General features: G+C 47.4%; 2 protein-coding genes across 2 annotated transcripts; both read right to left on the reverse strand.

Annotated features, from left to right (window-relative positions):
• Nucleotides 1-28: 28 nt before the first annotated feature.
• On the reverse strand, nucleotides 29-9,141 carry snrnp70 (small nuclear ribonucleoprotein 70 (U1)). The gene is made up of 10 exons (XM_085351237.1): nucleotides 8,953-9,141; nucleotides 8,474-8,627; nucleotides 8,323-8,385; nucleotides 6,345-6,399; nucleotides 6,192-6,256; nucleotides 6,026-6,088; nucleotides 4,196-4,277; nucleotides 1,506-1,607; nucleotides 1,291-1,390; nucleotides 29-1,209 (listed from the first exon to the last, which is right to left on the reverse strand). The coding sequence occupies exons 2-10, from the start codon at nucleotides 8,618-8,620 to the stop codon at nucleotides 486-488; spliced, it is 1,401 nt and encodes a 466-aa protein (XP_085207363.1). The 5' UTR covers nucleotides 8,621-8,627; nucleotides 8,953-9,141; the 3' UTR covers nucleotides 29-485.
• Nucleotides 9,142-10,705: 1,564 nt separating this feature from the next.
• Nucleotides 10,706-18,864, reverse strand: scaf1 (SR-related CTD-associated factor 1). The gene is made up of 6 exons (XM_085351242.1): nucleotides 18,803-18,864; nucleotides 14,333-17,838; nucleotides 13,548-13,630; nucleotides 13,053-13,367; nucleotides 12,743-12,871; nucleotides 10,706-11,924 (listed from the first exon to the last, which is right to left on the reverse strand). The coding sequence occupies exons 2-6, from the start codon at nucleotides 17,739-17,741 to the stop codon at nucleotides 11,766-11,768; spliced, it is 4,095 nt and encodes a 1,364-aa protein (XP_085207368.1). The 5' UTR covers nucleotides 17,742-17,838; nucleotides 18,803-18,864; the 3' UTR covers nucleotides 10,706-11,765.
• Between the last annotated feature and the right edge of the window lie 415 nt (nucleotides 18,865-19,279).

Raw genomic sequence — 19,279 nt, forward strand, 5'->3', positions numbered from 1 at the left:
GCACAGACTCATGGACAAAGGATGCAAAGTGAATGGCGTGAAACTTTCTGGCTTTAAGTCACATCTTTATTAAAATGTCCTTGCAAATATTACCAACAGCAGATGATTAATAAAAAGGAATAAACAGAAGAGCTCATAACTGCCACAACACTACATCTTCAACCTGACAGGATGCTCATCGGGACACATTTACCAAACTCACGTGGCTGCTAGATCTGGAAATTAAAACGGCTACACCATCGACCCATTTCAAAACAAAGTTTATTTGTGTCTGTTTGTTTTTTTTTTTTTTTTGGGGGGGGGGGACTACAACCAAAACCATCGCTACAGTAAAATGAGAGTGTGATGTAGTGGCACACGTTAGTGGGGTCATGTTGAGCGTACCATGACACCAGGTTACAGAAACAGACTGACAGGAAGGCTCTGACATCACAAAGGTCAACGAACACAGACGGTGTACGAGACGCTCCGACGGGCGCTTCGTTTCAGTACTCGTCTCCTGCAGCCTCCATCTTGTAGCCATTTTCACTGGAAACGTAGCCATCAGCTGACGGCGCAGACTGCTGGCCCGCCATCATCCCATCCTGGCTGTATTCCTCCATCTGTGGCGGCACTCCTCCATCATCCTCGTTTACCATGTCGTCTTGAGGGCCCATGTCATCTCGCAGGGAGCTGTGCCGTTCCTCTCGCCGATCGCCCCTGTCTCTCTCGCCACGCTCCCGTTTGTGCTCCCTGTCTCTGTCCCGATCTCCCCTGCGTCTGTCCCTATCCCTGTGGCTACGCCTTCTGTCCCTGTCCCTGTCTCTACGCTCCTCTAAGCCCTCACTCGCTTCTCCCTCGTGCTCCTCCAGCATGCGCTCTCCGACCTCGGGGGCAGCTTCTCCTTGGCCGATCTCCTCCCCTCCTTCTGGCCCCTTCGCCCTGTCCCTGTCTCTTTTACGATCTCTGCTCCTGCTCCTTCTCTTCCGGTCTCGACTCCTCTCCCTGCTCCTGCTGTCTCCTCCCGATGCCGCCCCACGCTCCCTTTCGCGATCTCGACGCCGGTTACTACCACTGTTGTCCTCTGCTGCTACGATCTGTCGGTCCCTTTCTCGCTCCTGGGAACGGGTGTGGCGACGGCGTTCGCGAGATCGGGACCGGCGACGCTCTCTGTCCTTGTCCCTGTCCCGTTCACGGCTGCGTTCCCTCCGGTCTCCACGGTCACGGTCACTGTGGGCAGCACAGTTGCAATAAGTATTTACAGCAGTTTGTATTTTTACGTCAAATTACAAATGTAGAACGAAGACCCACCCCCCAAGAGGACGGTCGTCATAGCGTGACGCGTCATCTCGACCAGAGTGCTTGATGTTGACATCAGCGCCGCCTCGCCTGGTGCCACCCAGTCCACCACCTAGACAGAGAAACCACAAACATTTCTAACATGTTCATGAGAAGTCCGCTTTCTTCAGGCGAATGTTTACAGCGCCACCTTGTAAAAACAGAGGCGCTTAGAAAGCAGTGCTCACCTAGCCTGCGAGGACGCCACCCTTTGACAGTACGTCCTCTTTCCACGTCCACCAGGACCCTTCTGCCATCAATCTTCTTCCCGTCAGCATGCTTATAGGCGGCTGGAGAAGAGTAACGGGAAGAGGGAAGATAAAAGGTGAGGAAAGGGAGCGAGGGAATATGGCTAAGGAAACAAACAGTGCATTATTATACTGACCAGGAGCAGGCGAAGCCGACATGGCTGCTCTCTGGGCAAAAGTCGAAGGATAATGGGAGTAGACTTCCTTCCACCCGAAGAGTGATTGTTACATTACACCGTTTCTTTTACTTACTCGGGGTCCTACACCAGCTACACCAAAGAGCTGCTGTTTGATAGACTAAGGTGCTGTTTCATAAAGCTGTGGCATGTTTGGATTCACTGCTGCTAAACCTTTGTGCCACCCGCTGACACGTCTACAATAAGACTTTGTTTTCTAGAAGATTTAAATGCATCGAGCTGTTGGTAAAAAGCTGCAGCAGCTTCTGTTATTACACAAAGCTGCTTTCATTTACAGGTTTACTGAGAGCAACATACAGTAGGAACATCAGCACCTGGCAAACTGTCCACTCGTGTACCACACAATGTTATGACCCATGTTGACTGATGGAAGAACGTGCCACGGTCCAGACTAAGCTACTTGATGTGTGGAGCCAAGGCTAAAACGTTACCATCCATGAAAGGGGCCTTACCAAAACCCTCCAGACACAACATCATTTCACTGATAAGAGTTCAGAAAGGCTCAGGCCGAGCTTTAAGGCCTCACTAAAGTACCTCCACACCACGACAGTGTCACAGCACATCTACTTACCATACCCCGAACCCTTCCCTCTTCAAGAAGGATTTTACCACCAGTCCTACTGACATGGACCACGTGGGGAAAAGGAAACGTGGAAAAATATAAAACAAAAACCCAAAACAAACAAAACTGGGCTTCTTTGCAGGACTGGCTTTATCACAACTCCAACCTACTGAGAAAGAAATGTTCCTAACACTGGCATGCCATGGATGTGTAGGCTGAGATGCATTCAGTGCGCAGATGTTATAAACTGGAATTGTAAAAACTAGCACCTGGAAACTTTGGCCCCGGGCGGTCATTTCCTGTTGCATTTACTGTCTGCTGGATACGCAGTGACAATCATTAAAGCTAAGTGAGAGCGAGACTGAGAACCACAACGGTTTGTTTGTGGCTGCGCAAAGGGGCTGATCACATGACCCCGACAAGCCTGGTTGAGGGAAGAAAACCCAAACTGGGGGGCTCATACACGACACTCGGAAACTTCAAGTGAATCATGTTAAAGATAGTCAAAGATGTTTTGCAGCCCCTGCACTAACTTATCCATTTTGTTGGGGACCCATCCTGGAACACTTATTCTTTGAGCTGACAGCACAGGAACCTCTTGATTAGCGTGTGGAGCTTCACTCTTCACTGTGATGAACAACAAGATTATCAGTAAATAAATGATGAGATTAAAGCTTTTTGGTGACAGTCTGCAGTTTGTAAGGCTGCCAAGTTAAGCATTGCAGCAATTTAGTGCTGTGCAATGAGAAAGACTGCAAACTCCACGTCACAAACTCCAGCTAATGCGAATGGCAGCCATTTAATCATGCGTGTGGCTCTCTCAGGCTCAGCTACCACTGCCTTCATTAACCTGAGGTGACATTTAGGACAGGCGGTCGGGTGCGTTCAATGGTAAAAGTCTGAATAAAAGCTCTTTAGGGTCTGCAAGAAGACGCTTTACCCATTGAACCCTATCCCTATGTAGGAGATGGAGGGTGGAAAAAAATCTTACCCATCATACAAACCCATTATACCAACCATATACTGAGCTGTGGTAGTAGGGTGTAGATGTATCATAACCATCATCATCTGCCAGCCAGCTCTGGCCAATAGCCATCACAGATTGGCGGCTGCAGTGGCAATGAGAACAACATACAGTTAATACACTGTTTACCCCACATTCCCCATCAGTTCATCCCCTGCTCCAACTACACAACTGTGATTCAGCAACTCTGGTCTTGAAGAGCTGATTGCACCAACATCCCAGAATGGCGTCATTGTGTTCGATGACACCATTCGACTAAAGAGACAGTATTTACTGTGGCATCGCCACCAGCTTAACGTATCTCGCTAGTGTGGAAAGGCTGAATTAATCTCACCATGACCAGGGTTGAAGACCACCGATAAAAGTTTGTAAAACGTGGGCTTTGACACATGTCTGGTAAAAAACCCATTCAATGCTTGGTGACCAGTCTGACTATGTGCTTACCATTATAGTCCAACCGGGAGAGCTGCTCTTCCACAAAGCTACAAGGCCTAACAGTTAAAAAGACAATGTGCCTTTGACAGGCAAAGATGTTCAGGCTCACAAATGAAACAGTTGACCCCGCCCCCACACACAAGATGCAAAAAAGAAAACAAGTCTTTATTGCTGAGAACGCCGTTCTTAGACCAGACTGATGACACGCAACACGCACTCTCTCACACACACACACACACACACACACACTGCAGAGCTCCAGCACTAACCAGCAGCTGGGCTCTCACTCAGCAGCAGTCACTACAGAGAAAGCTGCTGCTGTTACAAACAGAGCTGCAGAGGAGAAACGCCCTGCACACAGTATTTGGTCTTTAAGTAACATAACTATGTTTGGGTTCATATTGGTACTCACAGTGCATGTCTCTCTCATGCTCATATTCAATGAATGCAAAGCCCCGCGGCTTCCCCGTCCTCTTGTTGTAGACTATGTAAATCTGGAACAACAGTAGAAGAAAAGAATATATCACAATCTAAATCATTACCGCACATGCTTCAAATTATACGGTGATATGGATTTTAGGCCATATCGTGCAGGCCTGGGCAACAGTAACTCACATCACAAGTTGTTACAACCAAAGTAAGCAGAAGAGCATCCTGAATGTGCATGCACTGACAGTAACACGCCCACCTAGGACCAGGACACGCCCCTCTGCTGATGGCTGCTTCCAGCAGGATAACACACCGTGTGATAAAGTCGATCAGTTTCTTGAACATGACAATCAGTTCATTGTGGATAAATGAGCTCTGGGTCACAGATGTGAATCCATCAGAGTGCTACTGAAACATGGAGGAGCTGGAGTTCAGCATCATGGATGTGCATGAAGGCGATACGGACTACAGTTTGAGGAATCCATGAGTTTTTCTCTTCAGGTGAACATGGAGTCCAACCTGTTACTATCAGGGTGGACCTTAAGTGGCTGGTGAGTTTACGCCTGAGCGACCTGCCCAGCACGTGCACATGCGTTAGCTTGTCTTCATAATAGAAGTACTGAACACATCGTCGATCTTTGATGTTCTAAAGGTGCTACTGACATCAAAGTCAGTAACAAGGCATGCTACACACACGCAACACATCCAACCACAGCTGTCCATAAAGGATGTGTAATAACGAGGAATGGGAGAAAGCTGACAGCTGCTGTATGCACAAACCAGTCCGGTCCTCAGGTGTGGTTCTGGACCAACAAACACGGACTGGTATTACGGCATCCAAACAGCCCTTTCCCACTACTACCAGCTTGGCTCAACTGGACTTTGATCATTTTCCATGACAATCGAGTACCAGCTAATGTGCGTGGGGTTGTTATAGCAACACTCGTGGTTTCACGACACAGGAGCACGTCGAGGGAACAGCATGCCCCTGCTCCGTGTAGCTCGCTGTCAGACTCGGGGACCACGGTGTGTCGTTGTCAAGACAACAGAGGTTTGGGTTTGAATGAGCTGCTCTCCTGATTCAACGACGATGAGTTCAGTTTGGCTCTCCTGTGACCAGTTTATGGTGAAATGATCACTTCTCCACTACGGCCCAGCACTGCTGCAGAGTTTAGAGATGTTTCTGTAACCAGCGCCACCAGTTTGCAAAGGTCATGAGAGAGCTCAGTGGTTCTCCTCATAATGAGACGTTCCTTGTGTGACACCTCGGTAACGACACAGCTTTGTGCAGGTTGGGATTGAACGAGCTGCCGTGACTCGGCCTTCAACACTTCATTTATGCACAGCCATGATTTCAACAGATGAGCTGTTAGTGACATCTGGAGAAAAGCTCATGTCAGAGCACCTTTAGAAAGACACTGGACTTCAACTGGACACGTGTCCAGCACACGAGCCCGACAGTCAATGCAATTATTACAGCATGTGGAAAGTACTCCAATAATCAAGAGTAACATTTGTCTTCCTGTAGAAAGTGACCTGCAACCGTTTTAAAGGCTAACCTTGATATCTTTGTTGCATGACACTGATACTGTGAGACTGCAGAACAGGCTTAGCTGGATCTGGACGGCTGGAAGCGCGGCTCAAACATCCTGTTCGATTCACCATTGCTGCACAGCTACATTTGATAGTTAAGGGGCAACACACAAGTGTGCCGATGCCAGGTGTGTACTGTACGCGACAATTGAAAATAGTAGTAACTGAATAAATAAGACATTAAGCACAACATTACTCAGACGGGACCGTGTAAACGTACCCGTTTGATGGGGCCGTACACTTCAAATTCTCGGCGAAGCTTGGACTCAGTGGTGTCATAATTCTGTAGAAAGAAGATATTTAGAGTTCACACAGACAGGTAACACCCCCACCCAACAAACCCAAGCCCAACACACTTGGGCAGGCAGCTATTTGAATATACTAACCACTCGTGCCACAAACAGAGTCTTGAAGGCATCGCCCTGTGCGTTGGGGTCATTATGAGGGTCCCCTGATAGCATGTGAACAGAAAAGCAACATTAGGCCAAATCACCACATCATGCAGCGTTTGCAGAGCGTGTGCCGTGTCAGGAACTTACAAAGCTTCAGCTCTGTCTCTACTACTGCTTGCCTCCTTTCAATCTTCTCTCGTCTCTACAAAAACAAAAGATTCACAGAAATGGTTAGTGCTCAGCTTTCTTAACGATCGTTGCTTTGTTCTCAGAAAACCGGACACATACAGACTTCACAGAGCTTCATCTGTTCTAGTCTCTTTCAGCATTGGATTAAATTCATTCCCACCTCTAAATTCTTCACAAAACACCCCATAAAGTTACAAGATGCCCGTTTCCACTGATCACCTGTCAGATGGTATGTCTACAGCCTGACTGGAGCCCCAGCTGTGGTAAATAAAGCGAACTGGACATTATTTGGAAAGAAACACTTTCTCTATAAAAAGGTCCCACAGCTGACAGTCCAAGTCAGAGAACACACCCAAGCTGTGAAGTCCAAGGAGTTGTCCTCAGAGGCTGGATTGTAGGTGAAGGAGGCTGCAGAAAAACGTGTGCAGTATTTAAGGTCCCAAAGAGCACCGCGGCCTCCATCGTCTACACATGGACGACGTCTGGAACCACCAGCACTTCCAGAGCCGGCTGCCTGGCTGATCTGTGCAGCTGTAGTTGAGGGTCTTGATCAGGGAGAACCTGACTCTGAAAGAGCTCCAGTGTGGAAAGAAGAAGAAGAAGAACCAGATCCCACGGTGCTCAAACCCTGTGCTGTCCAGCAGTGTGGAGAGAAACTGGCCTCAAAACAGTTACAAATGATCCACAAGCATGAAGGAACAACACGAATGTGTGCAGGGATTTGTGTGTAACCTGACGACTCACAGGCGCATGCTTCAATCCATACAAATGCAGAGCATTTATCATTCCCCCTTAATAATAAAAGCTTCATATAGAAACGTGCATTCTTTTTGTCTGATGATCTGAAACATCTCAGTGTTACACCGGGACACAGCTTACATCTGTGGATCTGTGCAAAGCTAGCAGCGTGAACCTCGTGCATGCAACGTGACGTGTGCGTATGGGGCGACTCGTGCACACGTATTCAAAGTTTTGTACGTGAGCAGGAGGGACGTTAGGCGTAGTTTCAGACATCGGCATGAACAGAAAGCTTATTCAGAGAAAACGATCCAGCTACTGAAGCTAAACTTCTTCTGTGGTGTGTAAATGATTGGTTTCAGGTTCGGGTAAAAGCTTTTATAAAGTAGTTTTACGTGTGCTCACACTGCTTTGCTTTTGTGTGTGTGGACTGAAGCGTGTGCTTGTGAGTCCTCAAACCCCACACACATTTGTAACCTTTTGAGCCAACTTTCTCAGCTTCTCTTCAGCTTGATTCTGCTGCAGGAAAAGGTGCCGGTGCTGTGGAGGACGCCACGGTTACTCAAAGGTCCTGGAGAGGCTGCTTCTTGATCCTTCCTCGCTCTTCAGTTTGCTCACCAGCCTCTTGTCAGGCGGATGCTGCTGCTACTGCTACATTTTTCGTTTAAAAAAAACAAACAAACAAAAAACTATCCAACCACATCTGCTTCTAAGTGAGAAACTGCTCAGGCCTCGGTGCGTACTCTGGGAGCACTCTCTCTGATTTTGTGGTTAACAAGACTGGAGCAGCACAGGGTCAGTCAGTCACCTCAGATCTGAAATATGCCGCCTGCAGACGTTCTCTGGCAGCAGCTGGCTGGAAGCGTCATTGGTCAGAATCGGGAGGCGTCTGAGTCGATGAGGGACAGGAAGTGACTGAACAAACTGCTCTCCAGCACAGCTCCTCCCTCACACTGACTCCTCCTGTTCTCTATAAAGCTGTATAATGTACAGATCATTCAGTGACAGCTAAATGCTCCGGTCCTCTCTCTGTGTGGCTGTTTTCTTGGACTTACAGTGTACTGAATATTTCTGAATGTAATCTGAACTACTTTCTTACACGGTGCCAGTATTACTGTGTCTGCAAAGCTGTCAGTCAAACGTTCTTCGCGGTGTCATTATGGGCTGTTGTGTGCAGGAGAACAGGTTGAATACTCACCTTTCTCTCCAGCCGCTCTTCACGGGTCTCTGCTCTTGTCGGAGGCGGGGCATCTCTCGGGTCCTGGTCAGAGAAAGGAGATATTTAACAGGACTAATGCGGGACGGAAGAAGAAGGGCTAACCAAAGCGCACAGAAGACTTTACATTCACCTCGAAATGTCTGATGAACGGGGCGATCCCACTGTAGGGCTGATTGTGGTGCTTTTCGTGGGGTAACTTCACCAGCTGAGGTAGGAAAGGTATTGGGTCCCGTGGAGCAAAGAGGGCCAGGAGGTTGGGTGGTAGGAACTGCGTCATTTTTCACCTATTGCAACAACAGGGGATCACTTCATTGACGCTTATATGCTGGTCAATCCGGGCATTAAAGCAAGCACGCGACAGCCCCAAGAGCGGAAGTTCTCGGTACATGCTAACTGTTGTCCTGATTACGACGACACTCCTACAACCATAAGGCTAGCACGCGTTTCATTTTCACCCAACATCTTCCTTAACTTACAAACAGCACGGCAACGATATCTGAAATGTACGCGCTAACAGCTTTTACTTTAAGTCCTATCGACTTGTTTAGCGCTTAATTGAGCCTTTCGAATTAGCCACCAAGCTCACTATGCTAACATGCGGAGTCTTACCTTCTCTCCTCCAGCGTTTAGCAAATTTCAGATCATGTAGCAGAAGAAGAAGCGCGAGATCAGGTAGACCAGGTCCTTTGTGACAAACTTACTTCGACTGAAGGAGATAATATACTTGGATCTATTAGTAACAAGAATCTGATCTTCAGGGTACCCACAGCGTGCAGCGGCGACAAATAGCTAACTGTGTCGAGTTCGCAAATAAAATGGCGGGATGCCGCAAAATAACGACAATTGTCGTAAAACGAATCGTTCAGGAAATGCATTGAGTCGACATTATGATATTGTTCGGAGTGTTTATGAAGGAAAACAAAGTCAAATAGGGTGTTAATGTTTTATTAAACTTGTGTAAGCAATATATACATAAATTTCGTTTTTTAAGACCAAACCAACCCTACACTGGAAAAACGATTTAAACTTGTTGGTTAAATCTTTGACTTTAGTTAAAAAAAACTGCATTTTTGTTTACTTTTTGGAAGACTTTGATTTAGTGAGTTAATACTCTGTTAACCTTTATGATTCCGTCTTTATATCTTTATTTTCTTTGTACAAAGTTTGCTAATTGGTACGAAGTTTATATTTTCTGAATGAATAATATATGGTGCATAACTTGATTTTGCTAATAAAAAAAGTTTTGAGTCGACATTAATTTATGAAAAGAAAGACACACCCTCTGACTCTTCACAGCCTTTTGTAGCGTATGAGACAAAGCGATTGTTGTTCCAGAAAAAGTCCAAAATAACTGGATCGTTTTGGTTCCTTTGAAGATATAACCAACAAAGTCATGGATAGAGCCTGAAACGAAGCTACGACGGAATATTAGAGTCAAAATATGCAGATTACAGTTGTTTCAAAACAAACCGCCAATAATTCATTTGTATTGTGCATTAATAAAATAATAACTTCACTCCCCGTCGGATTGTACAGCCCGATCCGGCGGGGAGGTGTGGGAAGCGGTCGGGCGCGCCACTTCCGGCTCTGCTCTCTCCTCTCTGTCACCTTTTCTATCCCTTTGAAGAACTGAGGCTCCATAAATGCTAAAGAGGTATTATTTGTCAGTTGCAGTGAATAGAAAATAAACTGTAGGAAACTAAGCAGAAGAAAGAAGAAGAAAAATAACATTTTAACATAAACCAGTGACACTCTGGGGCCTGATCAACCCTGGCTCGGCCTCCTTGGATGAGGGTGTCTAGTAGTGATGGGATTTCCGGCTCTTTTTAGAGAATCGGCTCTTTCTTTTCGTTCTGTTGGGGACACCTAGCCTGGCACGGCACGTGCCTTCCAGATGAGCTGGAGCCGGTCAAACAGATGTGTGGTAAACGCTTCCGCCAAACCAGGAAGTAAACACTGGATATTCTGTTTGTGTGGCCACATTTAAACAGTTCGTCATTCTTGTTGCTCTTGACCAATAAAATATTAAAGTTTCCAGCCAACTACTGCCCCCTTGTGGCCAAGCGCCAAGCCTACAGGCAGCTTGACTTCATTAGGTCGGGCGCGTTTAGCTCCCATTTCATTCACGTTACATTTGTAACTTTCAGGGTTTCACATTCTTGTGTCTTTCAAATAAACTAGTAAACTAAATGAAATGGTTGTATTTCTTTTTAGCTTACGCTGGTAAGAAATGTCCAATTACACACATGAAGTTCTAGAAAATGCCACTCTTATTGGTTAAGATGATTTTAGAATTCATTTTATTCCATAACAAAGAAATGTGTTTTGGACAAATATTACACACTAATATTTGACTATTGTTGTAACATCACATCCTGTTAGTGTAGTCTGCCTGTGTCTGTTCTCTGCACAGGAATTCAACTTGGAAAATGACGTGTTAGTGGATTGTGTGTGCATTTATGTAACGAAGGTCACGTGGGACCATCGTGTAGTGTTTATTAAGAACAGCTGGGGCCAAAATAGATAAGCGATCGACACAGCTGGCCAGAGTTTGTAGTTATATACTGTCTGTTATATTATTATAGTTTAGTCTACAGGCTGTGTCCAAGTTCAGGGGCTGCAGCCTTTGAAGGACCCTGCCCAGTCTGAGGGTGGTTAAACTGGACGGTCTAGCCTGCGACGTGAGGCTCCAGCAGCAGCTACAGCTGTGGTAGACGGTCAAGAAAGTCCTGAACAGTCTCTCTATGAACAGAAACACTGACAGAGAGCAGACAAAATAAATAATACAATGTTTACCAGTGTTAAGCAACATTTATAGTGTGTTGGTCATTTTATAAAGAGACTGAGTATAACTGTCAGTCTCAGTAACATGCACAGAATACACAATAAAAGAAGTGAGAAATCAGCAGTGACCAACAGCCTACAAGCTGCCTGTAAAGACACAGGGACGCAGTACTTCTGTTTAGTATTGTTTAACTCCTTTGGGTGTGCAGCTGGGTATCACGTCTCCTCACAGTCTGGATGTTGATATAAAGGAGAGGAGAAACATTTAATTCAATACTATTAAAAAAGGTCCTGTAATTAGTCCCACCATTGAGACACTTCTAACAAATCCAACCAACAAAAACTAAGAACTAGCCCCTTGACAAAGGTAGGATTTATTGCAGGGTTCAATCTGGGACTGAATTAGCTCACGAGTGTCTAGACAGGATCTACTTACTGAACCTTGAGTTCATGATACATTTGGAAAGGAATATTTACAGCATGATTACAGCGATGAGGATACATACTTCTACATGAAAGTATAGACAAGGGAAGGTACGGAAACAATAAAATTAGGCAATGACAATCAGCGAACTGCTCACGTATTGAGCAGATTGTGGCAAAGGTGGAACATCCCCCCCCCACCCAAAAGTCTTGTATTAGGCAGAGGGATGCAGGGCTCCTGGCTCCCTGTCATCCCTTTCTTCCTCGTCCATTTTGCGCCCGTGTTTACGGAAGTATTTGTAGCGCTGAACATACAGCTTCACAAGGTTGCTGACTTTGACTGGGTTGATTTCTCCAGTGCGGCTGTGGCAGATCTAAGACAAAGACACAGTGTGATTAAACAGTAACAACTCAGAACACAAGTACAGAGCTTCATTTATGGACGCACAGATCAGACATTTTGACTAGATGCTGGTCCAATCCCATCATAAAAGCTCCAATGAAAGAGCAGGACGATCCACTCAGGTGCACTGAGTGGCAGCTGATAGCTAGCATAGCAAAGAGAAAGCTAACAGTAGAGGGTCAGCAGTTACAAAGTACTCCACGCCCGTGACACCAACAGCGTTCCTTTGTGTGTCTGCAGAGTGTGACTGTGTTCATGTGAGGCTGCATGAATGAAATGCACACATGGTGAGTCTTTGTTCTTACGTTCTCTGGACGAGCTGCCATCGTGCTTTTACTGCTCGTGATTAAAAAACCTAATGCAACCTTATTTCACCTCACCTTTCTCTGGCCACTGAGGACATGTGTGCAGGTGTGTGCTTATAGGAAAATCAGAAGAATAGACTCGTGCCAGTGTGGATGAATACAAGCTGATCTGAGACTAATGCAAATAAACTATGCTAATAATGTCAATATTCATATATTAGTCTTAATTATTCTTAATTCATATTATTTTACTGATAAATACCAATTCACTAAATGTACATTATTGCATTTATTTGTTAATGTAGTACACAAAGGTACCAGGCTCTCAGTGGAAACATCCATAGTTTTATTGTAGAAATGCTGCATGTTGTAGCCACACTGTCAACTTGACGCTGCTGTAGCGACAAAGTGCAAAGTCATCATGAGCCATGTGATATATAAGACAGTGCTACGTGTGTGGTTGGATTTGTGTGTGAAGGCTCACCTTATGCACTGCTTTCCTGAGGATGTCTTTGTATTCTTCCTTGTTGATGTCTTTGCGTTGGTAGTAAGGCTTGATCGCCAGCTTGACCTCCTCTACTGCACGCTCCTGTGTATGCAGCTTCTTTAGGTACTGTGCAATTCAGGTAAGAATCATGTTAAATAAAGGAACCCACACAAACAACACAGCAAATACAAAAAGGCCACAGCTAAACCCAGGGGGTGAAGCAGGACCACGGCTAAGCCCCGTCCCACCAGCACAGGCTTGTTCAGCCTGGAGGGCACACTGCTCTCATCAGGAAGTTCAAGTTTACCTTATCCGGGTCTTTGCTCTCATTGTCCCATCCAGTGTCACTAGAACTCCCAGACACACCTGTCATCCCCACAGGTACGATGGAGGGTGGAGTCTGAGCGCATCCACCAGCTATTGACGGGTGCAGATGTGAAGGTGGGGTTTTAGTGCAGCTAACCAATGGGAGGGAGCCGTGCAGAATGAACTGGGCTGGGCTCAGTCCAGGAGGTGGGGGGAGAGAGGGAGGGGGAGGAATTTGTAAGGATGAAGAGGAAGAGGACGCCGAGGGAGTGAGAACATGCTGCTGGGACTGGTTCTGATTGGCCTGTGAGAGCATCTGCACGTGAGAAAGGAGACAAACGAGTCGACGGTCATTCAAACAACAACAGGATCATCATTTCAAAAAGGCTGCACACAGCAAGGTCCCACTCTAGCACAGTGTGTGTGAGTGGCCTCCTAAGAACGTGCGCTAAAATGTTCCTCCCCACTGCAGATGAATGAAGCTCCACTGAGTCACCTGGCTGGTTGCTTGAATGAACTCTTGTGCTTTGGCTCTGCTGGCAATATTGGCCTCTTCCATTTTGAAGAGCAGAGCAGTCACTGTGAGAAACAACAGACTGTTTAGGGAAACAGACTGACAAACACACACAATCATGTTTTATAACAGGGCAGCATGATCTTTAAAACTATAGATGCATTCATATGATTGTCTAAAAGATTAAAACAGTGCTGCACAGCCCGTGCTGCCCTCGGACACAAACTGTACTGTCAGTCTACACTTTACCAGAAGCCTGGAAAATACTCCGACAGCGACCAGCAACATGTGGAAAATTTGAACCTGTCCTAAGTTTACCCCCCGTCCCTTCTGATAGGTTGTCCCATGAAGGAAAGAAGCGCTGCTGCTGTCAAAGCTCTTCTGGTCGCCTCTTTGCTGCCACTGTGTCACACATGCTCCCTCATGCACACATCTACTTTGATTAATCTGTAAGTTACTGTCAAATGTCCAACAGCATTAAAAAAGTGATCTGATGATGTTTAAGTGCAAAGGTGAGTGAAATGCTGGCGCAGTGACTCTTCATTTTCTCCACAACACTAAGAACTACTTCAGTAATCTCATACACTTAGGTCGATGTGAAGAAATGCTAGTAACAGCAAAACCCTGTCAGTGACAACCTGGTTCAAATAGGAGAGACCATGTGACCCAACTCTGCACCCACTAAATGCCCAGCTGTGCACACTACTAACAGTTTAGTCTCTGCGTTTGAATAATGTGCCTTCTCTGCATAGGGAGAGTCAACTTACATGCTAAGACACCTCCGGTTGTGCAGTCCACCCCAGTCTGGAGACTCCAAGGAAGAGTGGGTGCAGGAGCTGGAGGGGGAGGAGGCGGCGGCTTACCAGCAGATGAAGAGGACACAGATGAGGATGGGTCAGAAGAAGACAGAGGTAGAGCCAGGGAAGGGAGACCACAGACGGTTGAGGACAAGGAAGAAGGCGAGCCCAGAGATTTTGACAGATCATCCTGACTTGGCAGCTTGGCCGTGGGCGGGGCGCTGCTGAGACCAGCTCCTTGTGAGGGGGCCAGGTTGGAAGGACTGGATGCTGGTTGTGTAGGACTCGGCTGTTTTGGACAGTCCTCAGTTAAGAAAGAAGGATCTGGAGTCTTACAGCTGCTGTCTACAGTTTGAGAGTCTGGTGAAGACTCCCTGGTGTCCCGCAACGATGGTGCAACAGGTGGCGGAGGGGTCTGAGGAGGTGACGAGGATGGTGGGAGCACACTAGTGGAGGAGGATGTGGACGAGGAGGAAGAGCAGGGTGCGGGGCCAGCTTGGCCAATATGTGGACTGACCGACTTGCTCGCATCTCCAACGCCTGACTGAACATCTAAGGAGACACCCCCACCCCAGGCTTCGGACATGACTTTAGTTTGGCTGCTGCCTCCGGCGGCCAACCCCGCTGCTTCGGCCTTTTCTCTCGTCTTCTTGGCCAGGCGGCGGCGCCGCTTTGTTACCAGAGAGGATGAAGGGGAGGAAGCTGAGGAGGAAGTGGATGTAATGGAGCTGGGTTTTGCTTTCTTGGATTTCAGTCCTGCAGGACCGGTCAGCGATGATGGCGGTGCGGATAGACCGCTGCGTTTTCCCATACTGACCAGGTCTTTACTCCGCCCACCCAGTGACAGTGGTTCTGAACAAGGTTTCAGAAAAGGTGACCTGCTTTCATTGTCCCTGCAGAACACAACTGCAATTGAGCCACCCACCACAGACCCCCCAGTACTCCCTGCTGCACCACCTGGGCCGAGAAGGTCCATGTTCAGTTTTCCAGAGCCAACCGAAGACCCCGTGGTACTGCTTACGCCTTCGCGCACCAGAACCGACACTTTAGACTGAAGCTTACCTTTCTGACTAGCACCACCTTCTTTCTTGGACTTCCCAGAGCGACTCGTGTCTTTTCTGCTCTCCTTGTCCCGATCTTTGTCTTTTTTGATCTTCCTGGTTCGCTTTGCTGATGGGAAGCCAGGGGAAACAGAGGCAGATCCGGAAGAGACCATCAGTGAAGAGAGGCATTTGCTTTTGGTTGTACTGGCAGGAGCCGAAGCTTCAGAGCGGGCAATTTTCTTTAATGTGCGAGATTTCTTTTTGGGTTCATGTCCAGTCTTGGGCGTAGCTGCAGCTTTAGGGCTGGGGACGGGAGCCTCTGGAGGCAGAGCAGCAGGGGGCGTGTCCTCCAAAGATGGGTAGTCTGAGTCTAAAGCTTCACCATCCAAAGACAACACATCAATCTCCAGTTTGTCTGAATAGCGGTCTGACTCATAGCTGTGATACCTGGGAGGCGAGAGCGACTGCGATCGGCTCTGACAACTGCCTTGTTTCCCTGCCTCTCCAGCTGAATGCCATTTTCTCTTCTTTTTACAGGGCTTGTCGGAGTCCTTTGTGGCTCTTCCAGGAGAGGATGGGGTAAGTCTCGGAGACCCGGGAACGGTGGTGGTCGTAGTGGTGGTTGTGACCGTAATGGTTCGCTTAATAGCGAAGAGGTCAGACCCACTGAGGTCTTGGATGGACGGAGGTATGACGGGACGACCGTCTCGTCTCCTATCCCTGTCACGTTCCCTTTCTCTGTTGCCTTCTCTCTTTTCTCTGCTTCTTTTGGACCGCTCTGAAATGCCTCGCTCTCTGCTCCTTGAATGATGTTTTCCCTTCCTTTCCTTCTCCCTCTTTCTGGAGCTAAAATCTTCATCCCGTCCATCTCGCCTGTGGCTACTGATGCGATTGTGTTCCCTCCCTCTGTCGGTGTCTCTGTCCCGATCTCCAGTCCGGCTCCGGTGTTTATCCCTTTCCCTCTCTTTGTGCCTTTCTTCAGACAGGCTGGAAAGCGACCATCTGGTGTGGCCATCTCTTCTTGAAGAATTGCAGGACCGTGAAGTCTCTGGGCTGCTGTGCCATCTTTTCTTCCTCTTCCGACTGCTGCTCCTGCTGCTCCTTCTGCCTTTATCCTCTTTGCCCATCTTTTGCGCCTTTTTCTTGTTCGACTCCTGAGCCCACTCTTTGCCTTTCCTTCTCTTTTTTCTTCTAATCTCCTTTTCTCCGTCTTTTCTATCTTTGCTTTTTTGCTGGCTGTGGCCCTTGGAGCTTTTGGAGGACTTGCAGCACTTGCCACCCTGATCTTCAGGAGGCGTTAAAGGGGACGAGGATGTAGAGGTTGGAGGATGAGAAGGAGGCGGTGGTGGTGGTGGTGGCGGCGGCTGGGGAGAGCAGGGTGAAGAAGCAGGAAAGGAGAGATATCGTTCCTTCCTTCTGCTGACCAGCTTCCTTCTCAGATCCTCTACTCCTACCACAGGCTCATCCTTGAGCTCGCTGTCTACTTCCCAGCTGCCCTCTGTGCAAACGGACACAAAGCCATCCCCATCTAGCACTCGGAAGATTCGCTCTGGCTTTGACCCAAAGAAGGAGATGCTGGGAGAACTCAGGGGGAGGGTTTCCTCTACAGGTCTCTTACTGCTCCCATCTCTTTCAATGGCTCCAACTATCTCGCCCTCCTCTATCTCAGAGTGATCTGAATCAGCTTTCATGGTGCTACAGTCCACCCTCCTCCTCAGAGGGAGCTGAGTGCTCAGACAGGCGCTTGGAAGGTCAGTGAAGGTGTCCGTGGAATCTGGAGGTTCCTCCACCTTCTCCTTTTCTTCTCTTATAGTGTTTCTCTTCAGTACCCTTGCTTTGCCACTCTCATCATCAACATCTGACGCTGGGGAACCCGTGGGGTCAAAAGGATCGTATTTCTCCCCTTCCCCCACCTCCTTCATCTCAGTTCCTTCTTTTGCTCCATTATTTGGATTGAAAGGATTGTACATCACCCTTTTCTTCTCCTGTTTTTCACAGTCAGCACTTTGTTGCATTAAAGTGTGAGGCAAACAGTCTGAGGAAGCGGTACTGCATGTAGGTTTGGAGAGAGACTGCGTAGCTATAGAGGCAGAGCTGGAGGAAACCCTGGCTCTCTCTGTTCCATTGAATTGGCTTTTTACATGGCTGGGATAAACTGATGTGTTGGCACATATAGAGGAGGATGTAGACAATGGAGAAGATGGACCGGTTGAAGGAGATGATGCAGAAAACGAAGGTGAGTAGGAAGGAGGGCTCTTTGAGGTCTCTTCAACTCCACCTGGGGAAGAGAAGGCCCTAGGCCTCCTTCTGAAGCCTGATGCCAAAGTCAAGTCCATGAGCCAGAAATACTGGTGGGTCAGAAAGTGAGGGAAGTAATACTGAGACACCTAGGGCGTGGCAGGTCACACCAGAAAACAGGGCTCAGGAACCAACCTTGCAGGAAGAAAAGAACATGTGTCACTTTACGTTACAATATAATCCACATGGAAAGGCTCCCTGGAGAGCCTACGATCCTGACACATGATGAATATCATGGAGGATACTCAGACTGTTTCTACAGTTGTGTTGTCAGAGTGAGGGCATGTCTTCAGTACAGAGAAACTAAGAAAAGACTGACTGAACAAATTTGAATGATATTATTGTTACAAAGAGCTAAATATGCATCCGCCTGCTAACATGCTTCTGCAGTCGGGACTCGGTTTGGAGTCCAGTCATATGAAACAGAAGACCCGAGCCAGTCTGAGGGGTCCGCCGAGCCCCACTGCGCTCTCACCAGGGTGAGCTGAGAGACGGCTGAAGGCAGCCGGAGGAGGAGTGGACCCCACACCGGATCAACAGACACATTTTTCAGTCCACGCTCACTGAACACAATCATTAAAAACTGCGCAGCACATGACTGCGTCTCTGTTGTTTACACGGTGGATTACACGTTACCGTCGTTCTCCTTCTGTTGGGATGCTTACGTGATTTCTGAGTTGTAAAAGAAGAGAACAATATATTTAGCTTCCATATCAGGGACTCACTTCTCAGTGCTTGTCACAGATAGCATTATCATTAGCTTTCCGTGGCGCGTTGGTTGCTTTACAAAACATCTGTCCGCCTTGCGTTTTGACCATTAGCTTCATTATGTGTAATGCGGATTTGTCAGCGGTCGCACACTCGATTGATTATCAGACGCTAAAAATGTCTGGCGGCAGATTTTCAGTTACCCATGCAGCTAATTAGCTTAGCGCAGCTAGCAAGGAGAGCAGTATGTTGATGGGTTCCCTTCATGCCGGTCGCCTTCTGTCTCAGGCCAAAGCCACCGCTTCACATCTACTGGCTGTTACTTTGTCAGACATTCAGTCAAACCACGAAATTAGACATATGCTGCTTTTTGTGGTGTTTAAATACGTACCAGGGTTTAAAACGGGTCTGTTCCACCAGTCACCGCCATCTTCCCTCCCGTGAAACCGGACGACAAAGAATGATGGGAAACGGAGTGAATATCAGGTGGTGCGAAAGAGCCGCACACGTCATTAAAGTTGCCTTTGAGGTGCCGTGCTCGCGACACTGTTACACATTTTAACAGAACTACAAAGTGGCTTTTTAAAAAGTGTCTCTTTGTAACAACTAATTCATTTCTGCTGTGACTGGTTTACAGACAGCTGTCTGAAGTCTGCTGCCTAAACCCGGACTTATACTTCACTTCACTTCTACTTACTGCTCCCCAGGTAAAAACACCTGTTACTAAAGAAAGGAGACCGTAGCTGTTCAGCACATCCAGGCTCAGCTGGCTTTGAACATCACCCGTCCACCCAGTGTCTGTCCCAGCTGCCATAGAGCCCGGACAGGCCATCCACCTGCTGCAGGGCTAACACTCATATGTACACTT

The sequence above is a fragment of the Diplotaxodon limnothrissa genome, linkage group LG4, assembly GCF_057381915.1.
Source record: "Diplotaxodon limnothrissa isolate DT_005_m linkage group LG4, D_limnothrissa_male_GT1.1, whole genome shotgun sequence".
Taxonomy (NCBI): Eukaryota; Metazoa; Chordata; class Actinopteri; order Cichliformes; family Cichlidae; genus Diplotaxodon; species Diplotaxodon limnothrissa.